This window comes from Arvicanthis niloticus, chromosome 24 (genome assembly GCF_011762505.2).
Source record: "Arvicanthis niloticus isolate mArvNil1 chromosome 24, mArvNil1.pat.X, whole genome shotgun sequence".
Classification (NCBI taxonomy): domain Eukaryota; kingdom Metazoa; phylum Chordata; class Mammalia; order Rodentia; family Muridae; genus Arvicanthis; species Arvicanthis niloticus.
The window spans coordinates 28,373,845-28,392,788 of NC_133432.1; the positions used below are offsets into that span (position 1 = coordinate 28,373,845).

At 47.0% G+C, this 18,944-nt stretch overlaps 1 protein-coding gene across 1 annotated transcript; it reads right to left on the reverse strand.

Moving 5' to 3' along the window:
* Window positions 1-1,043: 1,043 nt before the first annotated feature.
* On the reverse strand, window positions 1,044-18,495 carry Mblac1 (metallo-beta-lactamase domain containing 1). The gene is made up of 2 exons (XM_076923378.1): window positions 16,508-18,495; window positions 1,044-2,094 (listed from the first exon to the last, which is right to left on the reverse strand). The coding sequence occupies exon 1, from the start codon at window positions 18,040-18,042 to the stop codon at window positions 17,287-17,289; it is 756 nt and encodes a 251-aa protein (XP_076779493.1). The 5' UTR covers window positions 18,043-18,495; the 3' UTR covers window positions 1,044-2,094; window positions 16,508-17,286.
* Between the last annotated feature and the right edge of the window lie 449 nt (window positions 18,496-18,944).

The window sequence follows — 18,944 nt, forward strand, 5'->3', positions numbered from 1 at the left end:
AAAGAAAATGCATAAAGAGCTATTTGACAAGGCCAAATTCCAGGCATGACACTATGATGTTTTCCTGGAGCCACCTGGAGTCATGCCTGGAATTGTGCCCTGCAGCCAACTTAGGGTGAGGCATTGTGCTCGCCTGTGTTGTGCTCCAGCATAGACCTCTACATACCTGACAGCATGGGAGGACCCAGACATAGGCTGTACTTTCAGATGTCAAGCTGCTTTTAGAACCATTGGCTACTAATTACAAATGGGAAGTTTAGAATCATGTGTAAAGTAATGCCTGTAACAGAGGATAGGATCTCATGAGCCTCTTCTAACTCCCTTGCCAGAGTCTGATTATTTGTCAGACCAAGGGCAAGCACATAATCAGAAAAACAACAATGTCCACATAGTTAACAATGATCACTAACTCTTGAAGATTTAAACCTAAGACATCTGGGATCTTTAAAATTCACAACAATTTGAATCTTGAGCTCAAAAGACTCTTCTACTAGGTAACAGGATACTCAGAAGAACCTGGCCAATAATCACAGAAAATGCTGAAGGAGAAAGCAATGGAAGGGCTCTGGAGAGGTGCCTCAGAGGTCAAGAGCTTTGGATGCTTATCCAGGTCTATAGTTCAATTCCAAGCAACCACATGGTGGCTCATAACCATCTGTAACGAGATCTGGCGGCCTCTTCTGGCCTGCTACATGCATGCAGGCAGAACACAGTATACATAATAAACAAATCTTTAAAGAAAGAAAAAAAAAAGCAATGGAGTTTCCATGTAAGCACGACTGTATATACCCAACTGATGCTGTAAATTCTCAGGCTATAACCAAAATACTGTGAGGTGAAATATTCCAAAGAATCTAACTCCTATTGGTTGCACTTTTGGTTTAAGCTCCTTTGGCCTCCAAGTGAATTTGAGAAACATGTACTTGTGTTTACATTCCTTGTCCCCTGTATTAACTAGATTAAAAACTCTAGGGGAAAAACCTTTTTAGATTCCAACTTCCTCCTAATTTCCTCTTTAAATCCATTCCAAGCCTGTTCACATATTTACTTTTAAAGAATTATTTATTTATTTTTTGTATATGAGTACACTGTAGCTGTCTTCAGACACACCAGAAGAGGGCATCACATCCCATTACAGATGGTTGTGAGCCACCATGTGGTTGCTGGGAATTGAACTCAGGACCTCTGGAAGAGCAGTCGGTGCTCTTAACCACTGAGCCATCTCTCCAGCCCCACATATTTACTTTTAAATATTTGCTTTGTGCAAATATTTATTTACAAATAAATAGAAAAGGACACCTTTTAAAAGCTGAAGTTCAGTAGTGATAAATCCAATGTAACATGAGTGGTTTGGGTCCTCAGTGTCTCAGAGGTCTGAGATGAGAAAGTCTCTACTGTTGATGTAAAGGACAGGAAGCAGTTCCTTAGTTTGCTAATGCTGTGGGCACACCATTGGATGGAGGCATAATCTGAGTCTGCAGCAGCTGGGAAAGCTTCTATAGTCTCAGTAACACACGACTATAACAACAGGCATGGCTGCTCCCGGCTTCCTCCTAGGCACACCCTTCCTGCCTGTGTTCTCTAGAGACAGGTGCCAGCAGTTCAGTATCAAGGTCATGTTTCAACACCAGTGGGTTTATGGATTTTTAATTGATTTACCTTTGCTTTTCAAGGCAAGGAGACTCGGCTGAAGGAGGAAGTACACTAAACCTCTTCCATTTCTGTCTCAAGCTACCCAAGTCCCACCTGTCCCAACTTCCTGTTCACTAGACTGCATCCTCGAAGACCTCCTTCCAAATGTTCGCAGCCTTCCGTTATCGTCTCTGCATGCACAGGTCTTCTGCAACATTCCTGGTCTCTCAAGTTTGGGCAGTTCCCGCCCTCAGTGCATGTCTATCCTTCATGTGCCAGTTCCTAGATGAGGTCAGTTCAATATCCAATGACACATAACGGATGATCTAGGCTCAGGAAATGTAATCAGCACGGGCTTAGGTACCTTATGTCCGAGTTGCAGTTGTTCCTGTACTAAATGTCGGGTCCGCATATTTTTTCCCTTGAAGGGACCATTGATCAATCTGTACTGTGTTATTCTATCTGTGAGGGAAACAAGGAAAAAAAACAAACAATAACTCATCTCCAGGGAAGCCGATACATAGGTCAAGCAGTGGAGGAGACCCTCCGGGGCCCACTCCACTCCATCCCACGCCCCACGCCCCACGCCCCACCCCCCACCTCCCACCAGCTGACGCTCTTCTTTGGAACTCCAGCATTGCGCCGGCATCTTTCTATGCTCTACCCAATTGGCAGTGGAACGGGCCACAGGGTGTCTTGAGCTCAAGAACTTTTGGGTTCCCAGTAAATGTTCCCACTGGGTCACTGGAGTCCAGGAGTCTTCCCGCATACATCTGTGAAAAAAAGTCCTGTTTCGTTAACCTGAACTCTGCCTCCCTCACCACCTATGTAATAGAGGCAGGCAGACCTCAGCACCAATGGACAGCTATTACCATATTCCTCTGTCTGAAAATATGTATGTATGTATGTCAGGTGACAGTGTTCACGTTGGAAGTTGACACAGTGAATCTGCTCCTTTATGGAAGGTGGGCCTGTTAATTTTATAACGTTGTCCGAGCTACCTGGACTCATATTTATAATTCAACAAGAATCTGACTGTGTGGATCCTTTCATGGGCAATTCAAGGGCTACAAGATTCTGACTGTGGGGTTGGTCTTTCTGGTTCTGGTAAGTACTTTCCCTGCCTCTCATTGGCTTTGTTACTGTGTCTCCCTAGGTGTAGATTGGTTAACTTCCTTAATCTTGGAGAATGGACTGAGAAAAGCTCTCATGGTTATAAATTACAATGGAGCAAGGAGGGATACCTAGTGGGCCCATGCCAAAGGCAATTACACCATGCAACAGATCCAGTGTAAAGGTTTATTGTGGGAAAGGAGAGGAGTAAGGACCTGGAGAAGGGGTAGAGGCAGACAAGTAGACATGTGGACAGGCAGACAGACAGACAATAGGATAGCCATGAGTGTGAGTGTTCCTGCTCAGATGGAAGGGTATCCTGGGACACAGGAGCTCAGGAAACATGCAGCTCTGAGGTGGGACAGTGCCCAAGGGAAGGACATCCTGATACACAAGAGCTCAGGAAACATGCAGCTCTGAGAAGAAGCCTCCTCAGCAGAGGCACTGCAGCTCCCAGGGGAGGGGATCCCCAGCTACACTGAAGACTCAGGAGCCTCAGCCCTCCTCCTTCTCTTCCCTTCTTCCTTCCTTCTCTTCTTCTCTTCATTGCTTCCTGGCTTCTTCCGATGAGAGTCACACTAGGCATCAAATCTCATAAAAGACATGTATAGGACGTTCCAGGGAGAGGAGCTACAACCTCAGGGGTGGCTGCCCTTGGCTCACAGGAGTGGGAATCGGACAAATGGTTGAGCTTATACAGGATTTCTTAGCAGGAGCTGTTCGTGATAGAGATTTCCAGAGTGAAGATTTGGGGATTTCTAGTCCTGATCTTGGGGTGCTCAAGGGTTGATGGGTTTTCTTGTTCAGGGTTGATGGGCTTTACTTCTTAGGGATCGGTGGCTTTTTCACCCCCCTTTCCCTGCATCAGGCCCATGGCTTAGAGTGGAAAGCCTGCCTGTTCCCAGGCCGCCTTGGCTGAGGCACCATCTCTGTGGAGCTGCTCAGGGAGGCTGGGAAGGAGAGACTGTCACTGTGGAGAGCTCCTGCAGGACAGCTCCTGCTGAGATGGGACAGACATGAGCCTCTGTGGAGAGCTCCTGTGATTGCTGCAGGCTGAGGAGAAGTCCTGTTGCCTTCATTTTGCCAACTCCTGTGGGGACATCTTACGGCAGACATATGCTGGGGCAGGAAGGACTGGCCAGCTGCTGCTCTGTTTTGATGGATTTTGCTGGGAGCTGCTTAGGAAGTACTATGAGAGCTAAATAGAGGGGGTGACAGAAGGACAGAAAAGGGGGGAGAGAGAGAGACTACAGGGAGGGGAGCAGTTCTTTTATATGCAGCCCAAATCTGGTGCACGTGGAGGTGAAAGCAGCAGCCAATGACATAAGCCGATGACATAAGCCAATGACATAAGCCAATGACATAAGCCATTGCTAGGTCCCTGGGAAGAGCCTAGTAGAATGGCCTATAAGCTAATGTCTCTCCCCTTTTATTTAATTAAAAACAAAAACTGAGGAACTAGGAAGGGGCGATGGTGGGCAGGAGTGAATATGTTGTATTCTTTAGACTATTTTCTGCTGACTGGAGGGGGACAAAGTCGCTTTGGGGGACCCTAAGAAAACTGGGATGCTAGCCAAGTCCTAGGAGAGCTGGCTGTTTCACTGCTGGGAGAATACCTGCTGCTAGGAAAGTCCAGGCCCAGTTTAAGGAGTCTGTGGGGCTAGCCTGGAGCACCTGTGGGTAGCTGCTCTGGATCCTTCCTGGATGCAGATCTTGAGCAAACACCTAGACTTGACAGGATACTGAAACACACACATGTATGTATTAGGGGGAGAAGATAAAGTTAAACAGATCAGGGAGAAAAATTTTTTCTTAGGTGTACATTTGAATCTCTTAAGCCCAATGTCCTAGTAGTTGGGGGGAGGGGAGTCCCAAAATGAGGTAATGGGGAGGAATCCCACCCTCTGGAACAGGCAATAGGTGGGAAGCAGGCTGTTGATTGACAGGGTACTGATGTGGAGTCCATTTGACCCATGAGAGGCGGATCCAAGTGGATTCTCTGAAGCTTACAAGAATCATTTTGAGTTTACGATAAGAGATTAATTTTAGACAGGCTGGCATCACCATTGTTTGTGATCTGTACTGAAATTCACACTGAAGACAAAAGCAGCAGACACACGTCTTTGTGTCATAATAGAGGCTGGGGAAACTGGTTTTTGTTAAAAAAAACTTAAACACTCCTTAAGGTGAGCTCCGGGAAGACAGACGCCTTCGGTGGAGCAGAAGGGGCAACAGCTCGCTTGCTCTTGGTTTTTATTATGACTACAGATTGTGAAAGAGGGGCTTCTTCCCTCTCTCCAGAAGACGGGGTGTACATAGATTAGCTCAGTGAGAAACACTGTTAAGCCTATACTTAGAAGACAACCAGAGGACATTTAGAATCTTGAGCTTGTGACTGTGGTAGTGGCTCATACAGTGGAAGGCTGTACCAGAGTTAGACTAACTTCTCAGAACTCCACTGATCAAGGTTAGAACTCTGAGCGTTCAAATCCTAACACAACAGTAGCACAGTGAGAGGAGGAAATCTGAAGCATTTTAAACTCCCTTTGCATACATTAAATCACTTTATCACCATTTAAGCTTTTGCTTGCACTAACCTTAAAACACCTTCTTAGGTGTTAACCTAAAGCACTTTCTTAGGTCCTCATGACTTAAGCTTCCATATCCTCAGCCTTACACAAGCTTTACATCGTTCTTCTATCTAGTGATGCACCATGAGTCTCGGGTGGGGTGGTTGATTCCTGGGAGCAGTCACTGTAAAGTGAGTTCTTTTAGATAAAGGAATAGTAAAATGTTAATTCTGAAACCTGTTTATCTTTAACATGAAGCCTGTGAACACGGCAAACCTGTCTTTTTAAATCAGAGATCTAGTCATCTTAACTAGCTGATGAACTGACTAATGAACTAACATGGTGGTGAATTACCTTGGGGTTACAATCTAGTTGTTTGTTGTGCTCTGGTTTAGAATTACGGTTAGCTTAGCCATCAATGTTATCAGAGACCTGCGAAGGTTATATTCTAATGTCAATTGCATACGTAGTAACTAAAATGACAGACTAATTATAGTCCACTACCTAGACAGGTTCCTGTGGTCTCCATGGCACCCAGGGCAGAGGCAGTCTTTAGCCACCAGGCCCAGAAGATGAGAAGCTTTTTCTGTGGAGGAGGAACATGGGAAAGACTGACCACATCTTATCACAGGCAATATGGGAGAATTAATTCTCCAGGTGTCCTGTTTACCCACAGTTCAGTTGAGCCCTAGCACTGGGCGAGGCACTGAGGGCAGTCTAACCCAGTGGTTAGCACACCCCAATCCTGGTGGAGCCCTTTGTCTCCATGCCTGTGTCTCCCTGGAGACCTTGATGGACAATGTTAAGATTTTGGAGTCTCTGTCTGTCGTAATAAGATTAAATATATGAAACGCCATACTCGACAGATTCTCTGATGGGTTTGAGGCCTGGTAGCTACCAAGCACATCTGAGATAAATAATCTTGGTCTGTTTTCAGTTATCTGCTCTAAACGGTACCTTGTAAACTTTAAATAGGAGGCTGAATAAAACTCAGTCATAATTAACTGCAGCAGCTCTTAGCATGGCTTCAAATATATTTCTGAACACATTGAAAGGTTTGATCATTTCTATGGTTACTGACTTCCAACCTGCATTTCTTTATTACAGGACTTCTGTGAAACTAGGAGTAGATTCTGTCCCTACTGGGGTCGACTATTAAAAATCATGATTTTCAGTTGAGGTTCTTCTAGTAGCAAAATAAAACTTTTAAATCTATAAACACAGTCCACAAAGAGACTGGAAACTCTTCTGACCTTTACGTGGTGTGCCATTATAGAACATAACAATCTCCTGTATGACTTAACTTATAAAATAATCTATAGCTTATAAAAGTCTAAAGCTTGATAACATTAGCAAAAACATGGCTAGGCATATTTTAAGCCATTGATTTTTTAGATCTTTTTAACATTGTAAACCTCCAAATTTTTAAAAGTTTAAAATCTCTCAATTGTGTTTTGTAATATTAAAATAAAGCACCTTTTTAGGAGTGAAAAACATAGAGCAATGGTGTAAACAATTATTGCCTCTAAAATTAAATATATCCATATTTTAAATTAATTAGTTGATTGATTGATTGATTGATTCACTTTATATCCCAATATCAGCTCCCCCTCTCTTCCCAGTCCCCCCTCACAGTTTCTCCCCACCTTCTACTCCTCTTCTCCTGTGAGAATGGGAAGTCCTCTGGGGAATCACACACACACACACACACACACACACACACACACACACACACACACACACATGCATGCACACCTGTACATCAGTCACTGCAGGACTGGGCACATCCTCCCCCACTGAGACCAGATAAGGAGGCCCAGTTCTGAGAATGGGATCCACAGGCAGGCCACAGAGTCAGAGACAGACCCCGCTCCTGTTACTGGGGGACCCACATGAAGACCAAACAGTATGTCTGCTACATATGTTCGTATCCTAGGTCCAGCCCATGCTGGTTCTTTGATTGGTGCTTCAGTCTCTAAGAGACCCTAAGGGTCCAGATTAGTTGACTCTGTTGGTCTTCTGTGGAGTCCCTGTCCTCCTCAGGTCCCTCAGTCCTTCCCTGGATGCTTCCATAAGACTCCCTGAGCTCCATCTAATGTTTAACTGTGGGTCTCTGCGTTTGTTTTGGGTGGAGCCTCTCAAAGGACAGTTGTGCTAGGATCCTGTCTGTAAGTATGACTATCACTAATACTGCCAGGGATGGGTGCTTGCCCATGAGATGGGTCTCAAGTTGGGCCTGTCACTTGTTGGCCACTCCCTCTGTCTCTGCTCTATCTTTGTCCCTGCACACCTTGTAAGCAGGACATATTTTAGATCACAGGTTTTGTGGGTGGGTTGCTGTCCCTATCCTTTCACTGGGAGTCCTGCCTAGCTATAGTCTTTCTCTATCCCCTACTGCTAGGAGTTTCAGCTCGAGTCACCCCATAGACACCCCGAGGCCTCTCCACATCCCAGTCTTTGGCATGTCCTAGGGCTGTCCCTCCCCAGTCACCTTTGATTTCTGTTCTCTCTCCCCTGATATCCCACAGTGATACCCCACCCTGACCCACTCCCTTCACCATCCCTTCTCCCACCCAGCTCCTTCCCTCCCTCCCTCCCTCCCTCCCTCCACCTCTGATATTTATTTTATTTCTCCTTCTGAGAAAGATTCAACCAGCATCCCATGGGCCCTTTTTGTTATTTGAGTTCTTCAGGTATGTGGATTGTAGAGTGGTTATCCTGAATCTTATGGCTAATATCCACTTATGAGTACATACCATGCATGTCATTTGGGGTCTGGATTACCTCATTCAGGATGATATTTTCTAGTTCCGCCCATTTGCCTGAAAATTTCATATTCTTGTTTTTAATAGTGGAATAGTATCCGATTGTGTAGATGAACCACATCTTCTTTATCCGTTCTTCAGTTGAGGGACATCTAGGTTGTTCCCAGTTTCTGACTATTAGGAACAAAGCTGCTATGAACACAGTTGAGCAAGAGTCCTTGTGGGATGCTGGGGCATCTTTTGGGCATATACTCTGGAGTGGTATCCTGGGTCTTGAGGAAGAACTAGTCCCAATTTTCAGAGAAACAACAAAATTGATTTCCAGGGTGGTTGTGGGAGTTCACGCACCCACCAGCAATGGAAGAGTCTCTCCTTGCTCCACATCCTCCCTAGCGTGTGCTGTCCCTTGAGTTTTTGATCTTAGCCATTGTGATGAGTGAGATGGATCTCAGAGTTGTTCTGATTTGCATTTCCCTGATGACTAAGGGCGTTGAACATTTCTTTAAGTGTGTCTTAGCCACTTGAGCTTCCTCTGTTGTACTCCCTTCAGGCATACCTCCAATCCTGGTCAACCAGCAGCCCAGGGGAGCAGCAGTAACATGGGTGAGCGAGGCTGGGACATGTTCGGTTGGGGTTGGGCATCAGCTTAGATGGGTTGTGTGTGTGTGTGTGTGTGTGTGTGTGTGTGTGCATATGCCTGCATGTGTTGTGTGGGTGGGGTTCACTCTCCTGTGCAGAGGTATATGGAGACCAGGCTAATATGAAAATGTTCTCTCCAATTGTTCTGTCTTATTTTACTTTAAGTTGTGCTATACTTCCAATTACATGCTTTGTGCACCCTGGTGTGTGTGTGTATGAGAACATATGGGCCATGTCAGACATATGGCTTGCAGAGGACGACTTGCAGAAGTTAGTACTCTTTCTACAGTGTGAGTCCCAGGAGTTGAGCTCAGGTCATCAGGCTTGGGAGCAGGCATCTTTACCCGCTGAGCCATCTCACTGGCTCCCATGGTGGATTTTCCTTTTGTTTTGTTGTTGTTGTTTTCTGCTCCCCCCCCCCACCCAAGGGAATGGGCTTCAGTGGTTTGAAAATCGGTAGGAATCAGAGCCAAAACAGGTGAGATCCTACCAAGGATGCACAAGGGTGGCTGGGTAGCTGGTGTTCAGTCAGAAAGCAAGGCAGTCAGGTAGGACCCAGGTCCACTGCACATATTACTGCCCATAGAGGCTCCACGGGCAGTGTTTGCAAAGTGACCAACTGGGGGACATCGACTAATCAAACATCCATATTCAGAGGGTACCAGTCTCAGTCTCAGTCTCTCTCTCTCTCTCTCTCTCTCTCTCTCTCTCTCTCTCTCTCTCTCTTTCGGTGCTCCCTCAGTAAAGAAAAAATTGATGTCATTGTGCCTCCCTCCAAGAAGTAAGAAACCCTTGAATTGATCATGTGCCCAACCCAAAGGTGACACTGAACGGGGAGGCAGAAATGATCTGTAGGCACCTTCCCAGCAACAGACAGAGCTGGAATCAGGGTAGTCCTTGAGAGTCCACATGAAAATACACACAGGCACACATGCACACTGCACACATGTACACTGCACACAGGCACACAGAATGAAGTCTTTGTGGAAACTCTGCTCAACACCTAAAGGACACTGGGCAGAGAGGGTGGAATGTACCAGTTGCTTCATGCTGTCCCTGAATATACCTGATACAGCTCCCCTAGAGGAGGCCAGGTTGGGTCTAGAGCCTCAGGCACAAGGATGCAAGTGTTCAGCCCTGTGGCCTTGGGGTGCCTGTGTCCAGCCCCTTGAAAGTTCTGGGCTGAAGTTCAGCCACCCCCAACCCCTAGCATCCTCTAAGCCCCAAATGCATGGTCACTGAGGGAAGTACTTGAGTTGTTTCCACATATGGGCGACCACTCCTACCAGGAAAGCTGCTAGCCACCAGCCATCGGCTCCAGGCTGGAGGAAGGACCCAGAAACTAGGTCAATGTTTTGACATAGTTAACATGGGGACACATAATGGCCCTTTTGGTTTTGGAGATAAAGTCTCTCACTGAGCCTGGAGCTTGCTGTTCAGCTAGGCTGGCTGGTCAATGAGGCCCTAGAATCTGCCATGTTTACCTCCCCAAGTGTTGGGGTTCCACTGTCTTGCCAGGGAAATGTGATGCAGTGGTTAGTCCTGGAGCTATAACAGCACGCTTCCTGGGTTTAAACGCTAGCTCTGTCTTTGAGTGTTCTTTCGTAAAACCCCCTTTTATAGGCTGGTGATAGGACTTAGTGGCAGAGCACTTGAACCAGCACAGAATGCCATCCCTACTGCTTCTGGCCCGTCATCATTGTTCTTAGTCACAGTTAATTACTTAGTATTCTAGGTCCCCAGTGTCCCCATCTCTAAGTGGAGACATGAACAGTGCTACGTCCAGAGTGTGGAGATCCCAGCACTCTCTAGGTGAAGGCAGGAGAATTAGGAAGACAGGATCATTCTCATCTACATGGGAAGTTTATGAGGTACATAAGACTGCTTCAAACACTGGTGCATGCACACACACACGCACACATACATGCACACACACATGCACACACGCGCGCACACAGGTGTGCATACACACACTAGGACCTCACAGGCCCTGTCAGAGTGCATTGATACACTACATATAAAGTATGGAGAGGAATGCCTGACAGGACTACCAAAATGGCTCAGTGGGAGAAGGTGCTGCTCCCAAGGCTGATGACCTGGGACATATACTGTAAAGGGAAAAAGAAACTCCCAAAGGCTGTCCTCTGACTAGCACATGTCTGCTGTGGTATACACACATGTGAATGCATACACACACACACACACACACACACACACACACACACACACACATACACACCAATAAATAAATGTTAAAAACAATTCATTTACAAAACATGTAAAGAATACTGCCATTTAATAAAATTTTATGTTGTGCTTTTTTTTAGAAAATTTAATCTGCTGTATTCTCGTCTCCCCGGTAGCCTTGTCTTCAAGACCCCCATGCCACCCATCTCCAAAACCCTCTGGCTTCTACCACCAAGACAGATGGCACTTAACATTCTGTTCTAGCCGCTCTTTCCCCACCATGGACAGCATCCTGAGCTGCCTGGCTGGCGGCAGTGTCTACATGATGGGGGATTCCACACTTCGGCAGTGGTAGGAGTATCTGCGAGACACAGTGCCCTGTGAGTGACCATGAGGGAGAGGAGGGCCTGTGGGGACTCATGATGGAGAAGCCTGACAGTGGTTGCATTGAAGGCGACTCCCTCACTTAGTAGAAAGATGGTGCAGGCTGCTGGGTCTTTCTGAAGGACAAAGAGTGAAGGAGCTGGGTGTGTGCTTTCTTTTATGATGGAGGCATTTTCTCAGTTGAGGTTTCCCTTTCCAGACAACTCCAGGTTGTGATAAGTTGGCAAAGAACAAACCAGGACACCCAAGGATCCAGGCCCTGGTGCAGCACTAAGATTACAAGTATGCACGGCCACACCCAGCCTTTTAACATAGGTTCTTGGGGCAGCAACACAGGTCCTTATGTGTACCCTGCAAACAGGTTATGAAATGAGTACCTCTTCAGCCCAAGTCTTAAGTTATGTTAGAGCTGCCACAGTGAGCTACGGGCCGGCCAGGGCTATGCAGTGAGATCCTTCTAAAAAATAAAAATGAAAGAGAGACAGATGGAAAGAAAGAGAAGTGGGAGGAGTTAAAGAAAGGACTGAAGAAGCTGAAGGGGTTTGCAATCCCATAGGAAGAACAATAATGTCAACAGACCAGACCTTGTAGAGCTCCCAGGGACTAAACCACCAACCAGGGGATACACGTGGAGGGACCCATGGTTCCAGCCACATATGTAGCAGAGAATGCCCTTGTTGGGCATCAGTGGGAGGAGAGGCTCTTGGCCTTGTGAAGGCTGGACGCCCCAGTGTAGGAGAATTGGAGGGCAGGGAGGTGGGAGTGGGTGGGTGGGGGAACACTCTCATAGAAGCAGGGGAGGGGGGATGGGATAGGGAGTTTGGTGGGGGGGGGGACTGGGAAAGGGGATAACATTTGAAATGTAAAAAAAGAAGACATCCAATAAAAGAGAAAAAAAGAAAGAGAAGTGAGTGTCTCAGCCCGAGCAAAATGTTGAGGCCCGGGCTGCCCTGCATTTGGCGGCCACTGTATCCCGGCTCAAGTTGCTGCTCCAGTCCGCAGGCAGGTCGGGGTTCAGCAAGAGAGAGAGTGAGGACACACTCGAAGAATGGAGACCAGACAGAGTGTGATTCAATCCCGTTTATTCTTCAGTCTCTCTTCCTAGTCCAAGTCCCAAGTCTTGAGTTCCTAGTCCCTAGTGCCTCCAAGTTCCAAGTTTCTTCTTCCAAGTGCCAAGTGCCTAATGTCTAATAACTAACTCCAAGTTGTTCTCTCTAAAGTGTCTGATTCTCTCCAAAGAGTATATCTAAAGAGTCTCCTAAAAGTGTCTCCTACCTAATGTCGAGTAATCTGTTACTTTCTCTGTCTGCCTCTATCCTTTTATATGTTTCACTTCTAAGCCACCACTTCAGGTCACGCCTTTAATCATGCCCTTAGGTCTTGTCTCTAAATCTGATCTCTAGGTCACACTCTTAAGTCACACACCTTTAATCTCACACACCTTTAATCTCACACACCCAAGGTATCTAAACCAAGATTATCAGAGTGTGCTCAGCTGTTGTAGGCTATTGTAATCCAAATCTCACGTCAGGGTATATGGCTCAAGATGGCTGCAAAGCTGATAGCCGCTTTCTGCTAAAAGTCGGCCCCCAACAAGTGAGGGAAAAGAAAGAGAAAGAAAGGAAAAGGAAAGGAAAAACTAGGTTTAGAGAAACACTCAGGTAGTGAAAGCTAAAGGATGCAAGGTTCAGTGTACTCCTTGGCTACACAATGAATCTGAGGCTAGCTCTGCCTACGTAACACCGAGTCTGAAAACAAAACAATGACAACCAAAACATCTGAAAGTCACTTTCAAGATGATCGTTAACTGGCGTGAGGAGTAAGGGGGACTGTGGAAGTAGACGACCATTTGTGAAGACATCTATAGAGCTAGCAGGGTGTTGAGAACATGCCTGCTCCTCTTCAGAGGACCCACATTCTATTCCCAGCATCCACATTTTTCTGCTCACAACCACCTCTGACTCACAATCCAGCAGTTCTAACAGCCTCTTCTGGTTTCCATGGGCACTGGTGAGCACATGCATGCACACAAAGACACATGCACAGGCACAGGCACAGAAATAATACATTCTTAGAGAATAAACAAATAAATAAACAAAAACAAATCAAAAAAAAAAAAAAAAAAAACAAAAAAAAACAAAAAAAAAACTAGCTGGGTGGTGGTGATGCGCCCTTTAATCCCAGCGCTTGGGAGGCAGAAGTAGGTTGTTTCTGTGACTTTGAGGCCAGCCTGGACTACAGAGTGAGTTCTAGGACAGCTAGGACTACATAGAGAGACCTTGTCTCAAAAACAAAGAAACAAAAAACAAACCCCAGAAAACTTCCTCTTGCTGATTCTAGGATAAGGAAGTGGACGATATAGGAGGGGGATTTCTTCTGGGTTTGGGAGTCCACAGGATTTACAGGGATGGGAAAACAGGACCAGCAGGGAACAAAGTTAAGAAAGTCTGCCCTCTAGTGGCAGTCTCTGTCTGCTCTGGCCAGTGACAGGGCTCTGGCCTGTGAGGTGTATTTGTACTTGTGCAGCACTGGGGGTTGAACCTAGGACTGTGCACATACTAAGCAAGCGTTCTACCAGTGAGCTTCGTCTCCAGATGAAGTGGCCCAGGCTGTCCTTGAACTCATTCTGTAAGGTGTGCAGCACATGGATGCTCTCAGATTCTTACCCGAGGATAACTCATTTCTCAAAGGAAGAAAACTGGCAGGTTTTTAGGGGTTTTCTTGTTTGCTGTTGCTGTTGTTTTTGACTTATCTAGCATGTACAAATCCCTGTGTTTGACTCCCAGAACCACTTTATTAGCAAAGTGAGGAGGCATACAACTAATTCCAGCACTCCAGCATGGAAGGTGTCTCAGGGTTTCATTGTTCTGAAGAGACACCATGACCAAGACAACTCTTATAAAACGTTTAATTGGGGCTGGATCACAGTGAGATCCTGACATGGGTGCTGGGTATCAAACTCCAGGGTCAGAGGTTTACTTCATTATCAACATGACAGCACACAGACATGCTGCTGAACTACGAGTTCTACATCTTGATCCTCAGGCACCAGAAGGAGACTATGTGCCACACTGGGCATAGCTTGAGCACAGGAGACCTCAAAGCCCACCCCACAGAGACACACTTCCACCAACAAGCCCACACTTGCTGCCTTTTGGGGAGAGACAATAATCTCACTGTGGAGCTCAGGCTGAATTTGAACACATGATCCTCATCCAGCCTCCTTAGAGCTGGGATTACAAGCATGAGACACCAGGTGCTCCTTATTCAGAAAAGGAGAATACGTCCTTTTTCCATTGGTTGATAGGAAGTAAATGTGTGGTCTTATCCAGAAGCCAACTCAACAGGTCCTGGCCTGGGAAACCCTCGGGAGCCAGGTTCCCTAGGTCTGGCTGACTCCCTACGTCAGTGGTCACTGTTTCTCGACTACTATTTAGTTCATTCCTGGCTTTCTTAACCTGTTGGGTTTTTGTTTTATTTTGTTTTCTCACCATAAAAAAGAGGTAACAATAGTGCTCTTATCATAGAGCTCACAGAAGGGGTGAAGGTTTGTATATGTTTGGCCCAGAGAGTGCACTATTAGGTGTGGCCCTGTTGGAGTAGGTGTGTCACTGTGGGTGTGGGCTTTAAGACCCTCATGCTAGCCGCCTGGAAATAAGTATTCTGCTAGCAGGGATGGAGAGATGGCTCAGAAGTTAAGAGCACTGACTGCTCCTCCAGAAGTCCTGAGTTCAATTCCCAGCAACCACATGGTGGCTCACAACCATCTGTAATGGGATCTGATGCCCTCTTCTGGTGTGTGTCTGAAGAAAGCAACAGTGTTCTCATATACATAAAATAAATAAATCTTAAAAAAAAAAAAAAAGTATTCTGCTATCAGCCTTGAGATGGAGATGTAGAACTCTCAGCTCCTCCTGCACCATGCCTGCCTGGATGTCTCTATAATCCTGCCTTAAAGATAATGGACTGACCTCTGAACCTGTAAGCCAGCCCAATTAAATGTTGTCCTTATAAGAGTTGCCTTGGTCATGGTGTCTGTTCACAGCAGTAAAACCCTAAGACAGAAATGGAAAACAAGAAGGGTTTCCTCTCTGTCTGTCCCCAAGTGCTCCAAAAAAAAGTGTTGACAAAGGGCCTGGAGGCAGGTTGGGACACCACTGTGAAGAGAATCACAGCCACAATGATAGGCCATGCTGGAAATTGAAACTAGTACTTTGTACTCACTGGGCAAGCACTGGATTGAGTTACCTCCCAAGGCCCTGTGGGTCTCCTTGCTGCTCAAATGGGTCACACTGTTGTGGCTCAGGGAATTACAGCTACTGTTCTGTCACCACGGCCACCCTTCTCTCAGATCCTCTGGGAGGCAGCCTTCTCCTCGTTCAGTTCTTTGGTCACACACCTCAAAAGCTGCATATGGTAGCTTACCCTGTAATCAGAGCCACCAGAGGATTGAGACCAGAGAATTGAGAATTTTGAGGCCAGGTGGGTTACACAGAGAGTTCTAGGCCAGCCTGGACTCAGAACAAGATGGTCTTGAAAGAAAAGGAAAAGAGAGAAAGAAAGAAAGAAAGAAAGAAAGAAAGAAAGAAAGAAAGAAAGAAAGAAAGAAAGAAAGAAAGAAAGGTGTGCTTAGTAGCACTCCTCTGTAATTCCAGCACTTAGGAGGTCGAGGCAGGAAGATCAATCAGGTCGTCCTCAGCCATATGGCAAGTTCAAGGCCAGCCCACTACAAAATACCCTAATCTAAAACGAAAACAAAAAACGAGGGACCAGAGAGATGGTTCAGCAGATAAAGGTAATTACTACCAAGCCTGATGACCTGAATGTACCTTCAGAACCCAAATGGTTGAGGGAGGAACCAACTCTTACAACTTGTCCTGACACCCACAGATGGATAAGCCACGGCTCCAATGTGCACGCACACACACACTGCGAAATACATGGATGTAAGAAATAAAGAAGCAAAGTCTTTCAGAGGTGTTCCATGCTCTCTCAGCATCAAGCAGCCGCTCTCTGCCCAGCTCTCTCCTCATCCTACATATATATATTATATGTCACAACCTATAATTATTTGGTTGCTACTATTATGGTTGTCTTGTCTGTCTCCTGAATGGAATGTGACTTGTGTAGGGGGTGAGGAACTTGTCATTTGCTCACTATAGTGGTATCACAAGATCTACATCCGTACTTGAGACATTACAGATGCTAATTACTCACCGAGTGAATCAATGAATGAATTAAACTCAGGTGACAGCCAGATGGGGCAGCACATGCCTGTAATTATGTAGTCCAGTATTTGGGAGGTGGGAGCATAAGAATCAAGAGTTCAAGGCCAGCTTCAAAGCCAGGCTGAAGTACATTGAGAATGTCTAAACAACAACAAAAAAAAAGTCAGGTTACTAAGGGGTTATCTCTTATGTCTAGAACCTTCTCGCCAGCGTGCATCCTAGGACAAACAAGCTATCGGCCACACTGTTCCTCTTTTGCAGCATCTGGTTACAATCCCAAAGATTACTGCAATCAGCATTTTGTATTTACATCAGTACGGTAAAACTTCCGGTCTACTTTTATTTTTGAAGGTCCTAACAAGAGTTTAAGTCAGGATGGCTCAGCAGGTAAAAGTGCCTGCCGCCGCGTCTGACAACCTGAACTTGATCGTGGGGACCCACAGGATGGAGGGAATCGACTCTTCCAAGGAGCCTTCAGTACTCCACACACACGCATATCCAAACAAATATTTTAACTATTTGTTTTCCTGCATTTTTACCAAGGCTCATGGAGGATGCAGAGCTGAGACAGTCCTTCGTCCTACGGTTGCAATGGTAAAGGTGACTGATGCAAGTCATTCTGTCCTGTTTGGAAGCTGCCTCCTGGAAAGCTGCACCTTGCTTGCTCTGACTGTCCTCTGAGTCTCCCGGACTAACCGACACCAGTTCCTCACTGAAAGGGCTTTGCTGATGAGAGTCCAGTCAAGCGACCTCCTTGCCTTCACATATCTAATCCTCCGAACTTTTCACTGCTTCCCTCACCACTCGAAAGGGAGCTCCGTGACCAGGCACCACCACATCAGCCACGCTCAGAATCCTCTCCCGGCTCCGCTGCTGAGCTACTGGGTCTTCGCTCAGGGCCTGCCAGGAGTCCTCGTCACCAAGGCGCTCGAACACATCGCCAGCCACCACCACAGTGCCCAGGCTGGTGCCCTCCACTACGACGCTCACGTCCCGCTGTCCCCCGTGGCCCGGCGTGGCCCACACCTGCAGTCCGGAGCCCAGTATCAAGGGCTGCGTTTCACACAGCCCATGGGGCAGATAGAGACCCCCGGGAAGGCAGAAGTCATGGGAGATTAACAGAGCTGCCTCGGGAAACAGCCCTAGGTTCCCGATATGATCCGAGTGCCCGTGGGTCCCCACCACCAGAGTCACGTCTCCGGGGGCCACGCCCTGAGCAGCCAGGGCTTCCAGCAGCGCATCCCGAGCCCAGGGTCCCCCGGTGTCCACGAGGATGGGGCCACGCACCGCCTCCTCCAGGGCAGTCTTAGCGCCGCGGTCTGCGGGTGGGGCCAATCGGTGGCTGGAGTCTGAGGCCCAGCCCCGAGGCAGGACGAGAGTCACCGTGCCATCCGCACGCACCGCGTCGCCGGCTCCCTGTGGCTCCGCGTAGCCGCGCAGCAGAACCGCCACCGAGTAGGAGCCGCTGGGCGCCAGCAGAGGGGTCTCATCGTGCAGCGGCTCAGTGCGCACCGGACCGCTCATGGCAAGGGAAGGAGATATACCCCGCCACGGGCGTCTGCCCAGTCGCTCCGAAATCCTACGGCAAGCCCCGCCACTCTTTCCAAGTCGCAACTCGTTGCCACCTTCCCCCAGCTCTTAAAGTGGTATCGCCCTCCACCCCTGCTGAAGATGGTGTCGCCCAACTGGCTTTCCCACTTCAAGACTTCCTAGATTCTTTTGGTCAGGGTCCCCCTTAGGTTTATAGTCCGTAAATCCTCACGCATCCACATTTTAAAGATATCTTTTCCTTCTTCATTCTACCTGTTGTCTACTTTGAAACTAAACTATCGCTCTCCTTAAATCTCTCTCTCTCTCTTTAAAACTCTGGGAAAACTCAAAAGGCGAAAAACCGCGAGAAATTTTGCCCTTTATGGGCTTCCGTACAAACTACGGCGCCTGAAGTACTAGCCACGTTGTCTAACCGTAATCTTAATCCTGTACAGTCCACGTGTGTTACACTAACTTCCGAGTTTTTTGTTTTCTATTTTTCAAATGCAGGGGCTCAAGAAGCCCAGGATGGTCATGAACTTGCTTGCTACATAGCCGAGGAAGACTTTGAGGTTTTTTTTTTTTTTTTTTTTTTTTTTTTTTTGGTTTTCCGAGACAGGGTTTCTCTGTGTAGCCCTGGCCATCCTGGAACTCACTCTGTAGACCAGGCTGGCCTCGAACTCGGAAATCCGCCTGCCTCTGCCTCCCAAGTGCTGGGATTAAAGGCGTTCGCCACCACCGCCCGGCTGGCTTTGAGTTCTTGATCCTCTTGCCCCGACCTCCAAGAGTTATAAACGTGTACCGCCACTCTGGATTTACAATCCTAGTGCCACAGAGGTTTTCCCAAACCCTGTGGGGAGCCCACAGAAGGCGCCTATCATCCTTACAGCCATCTT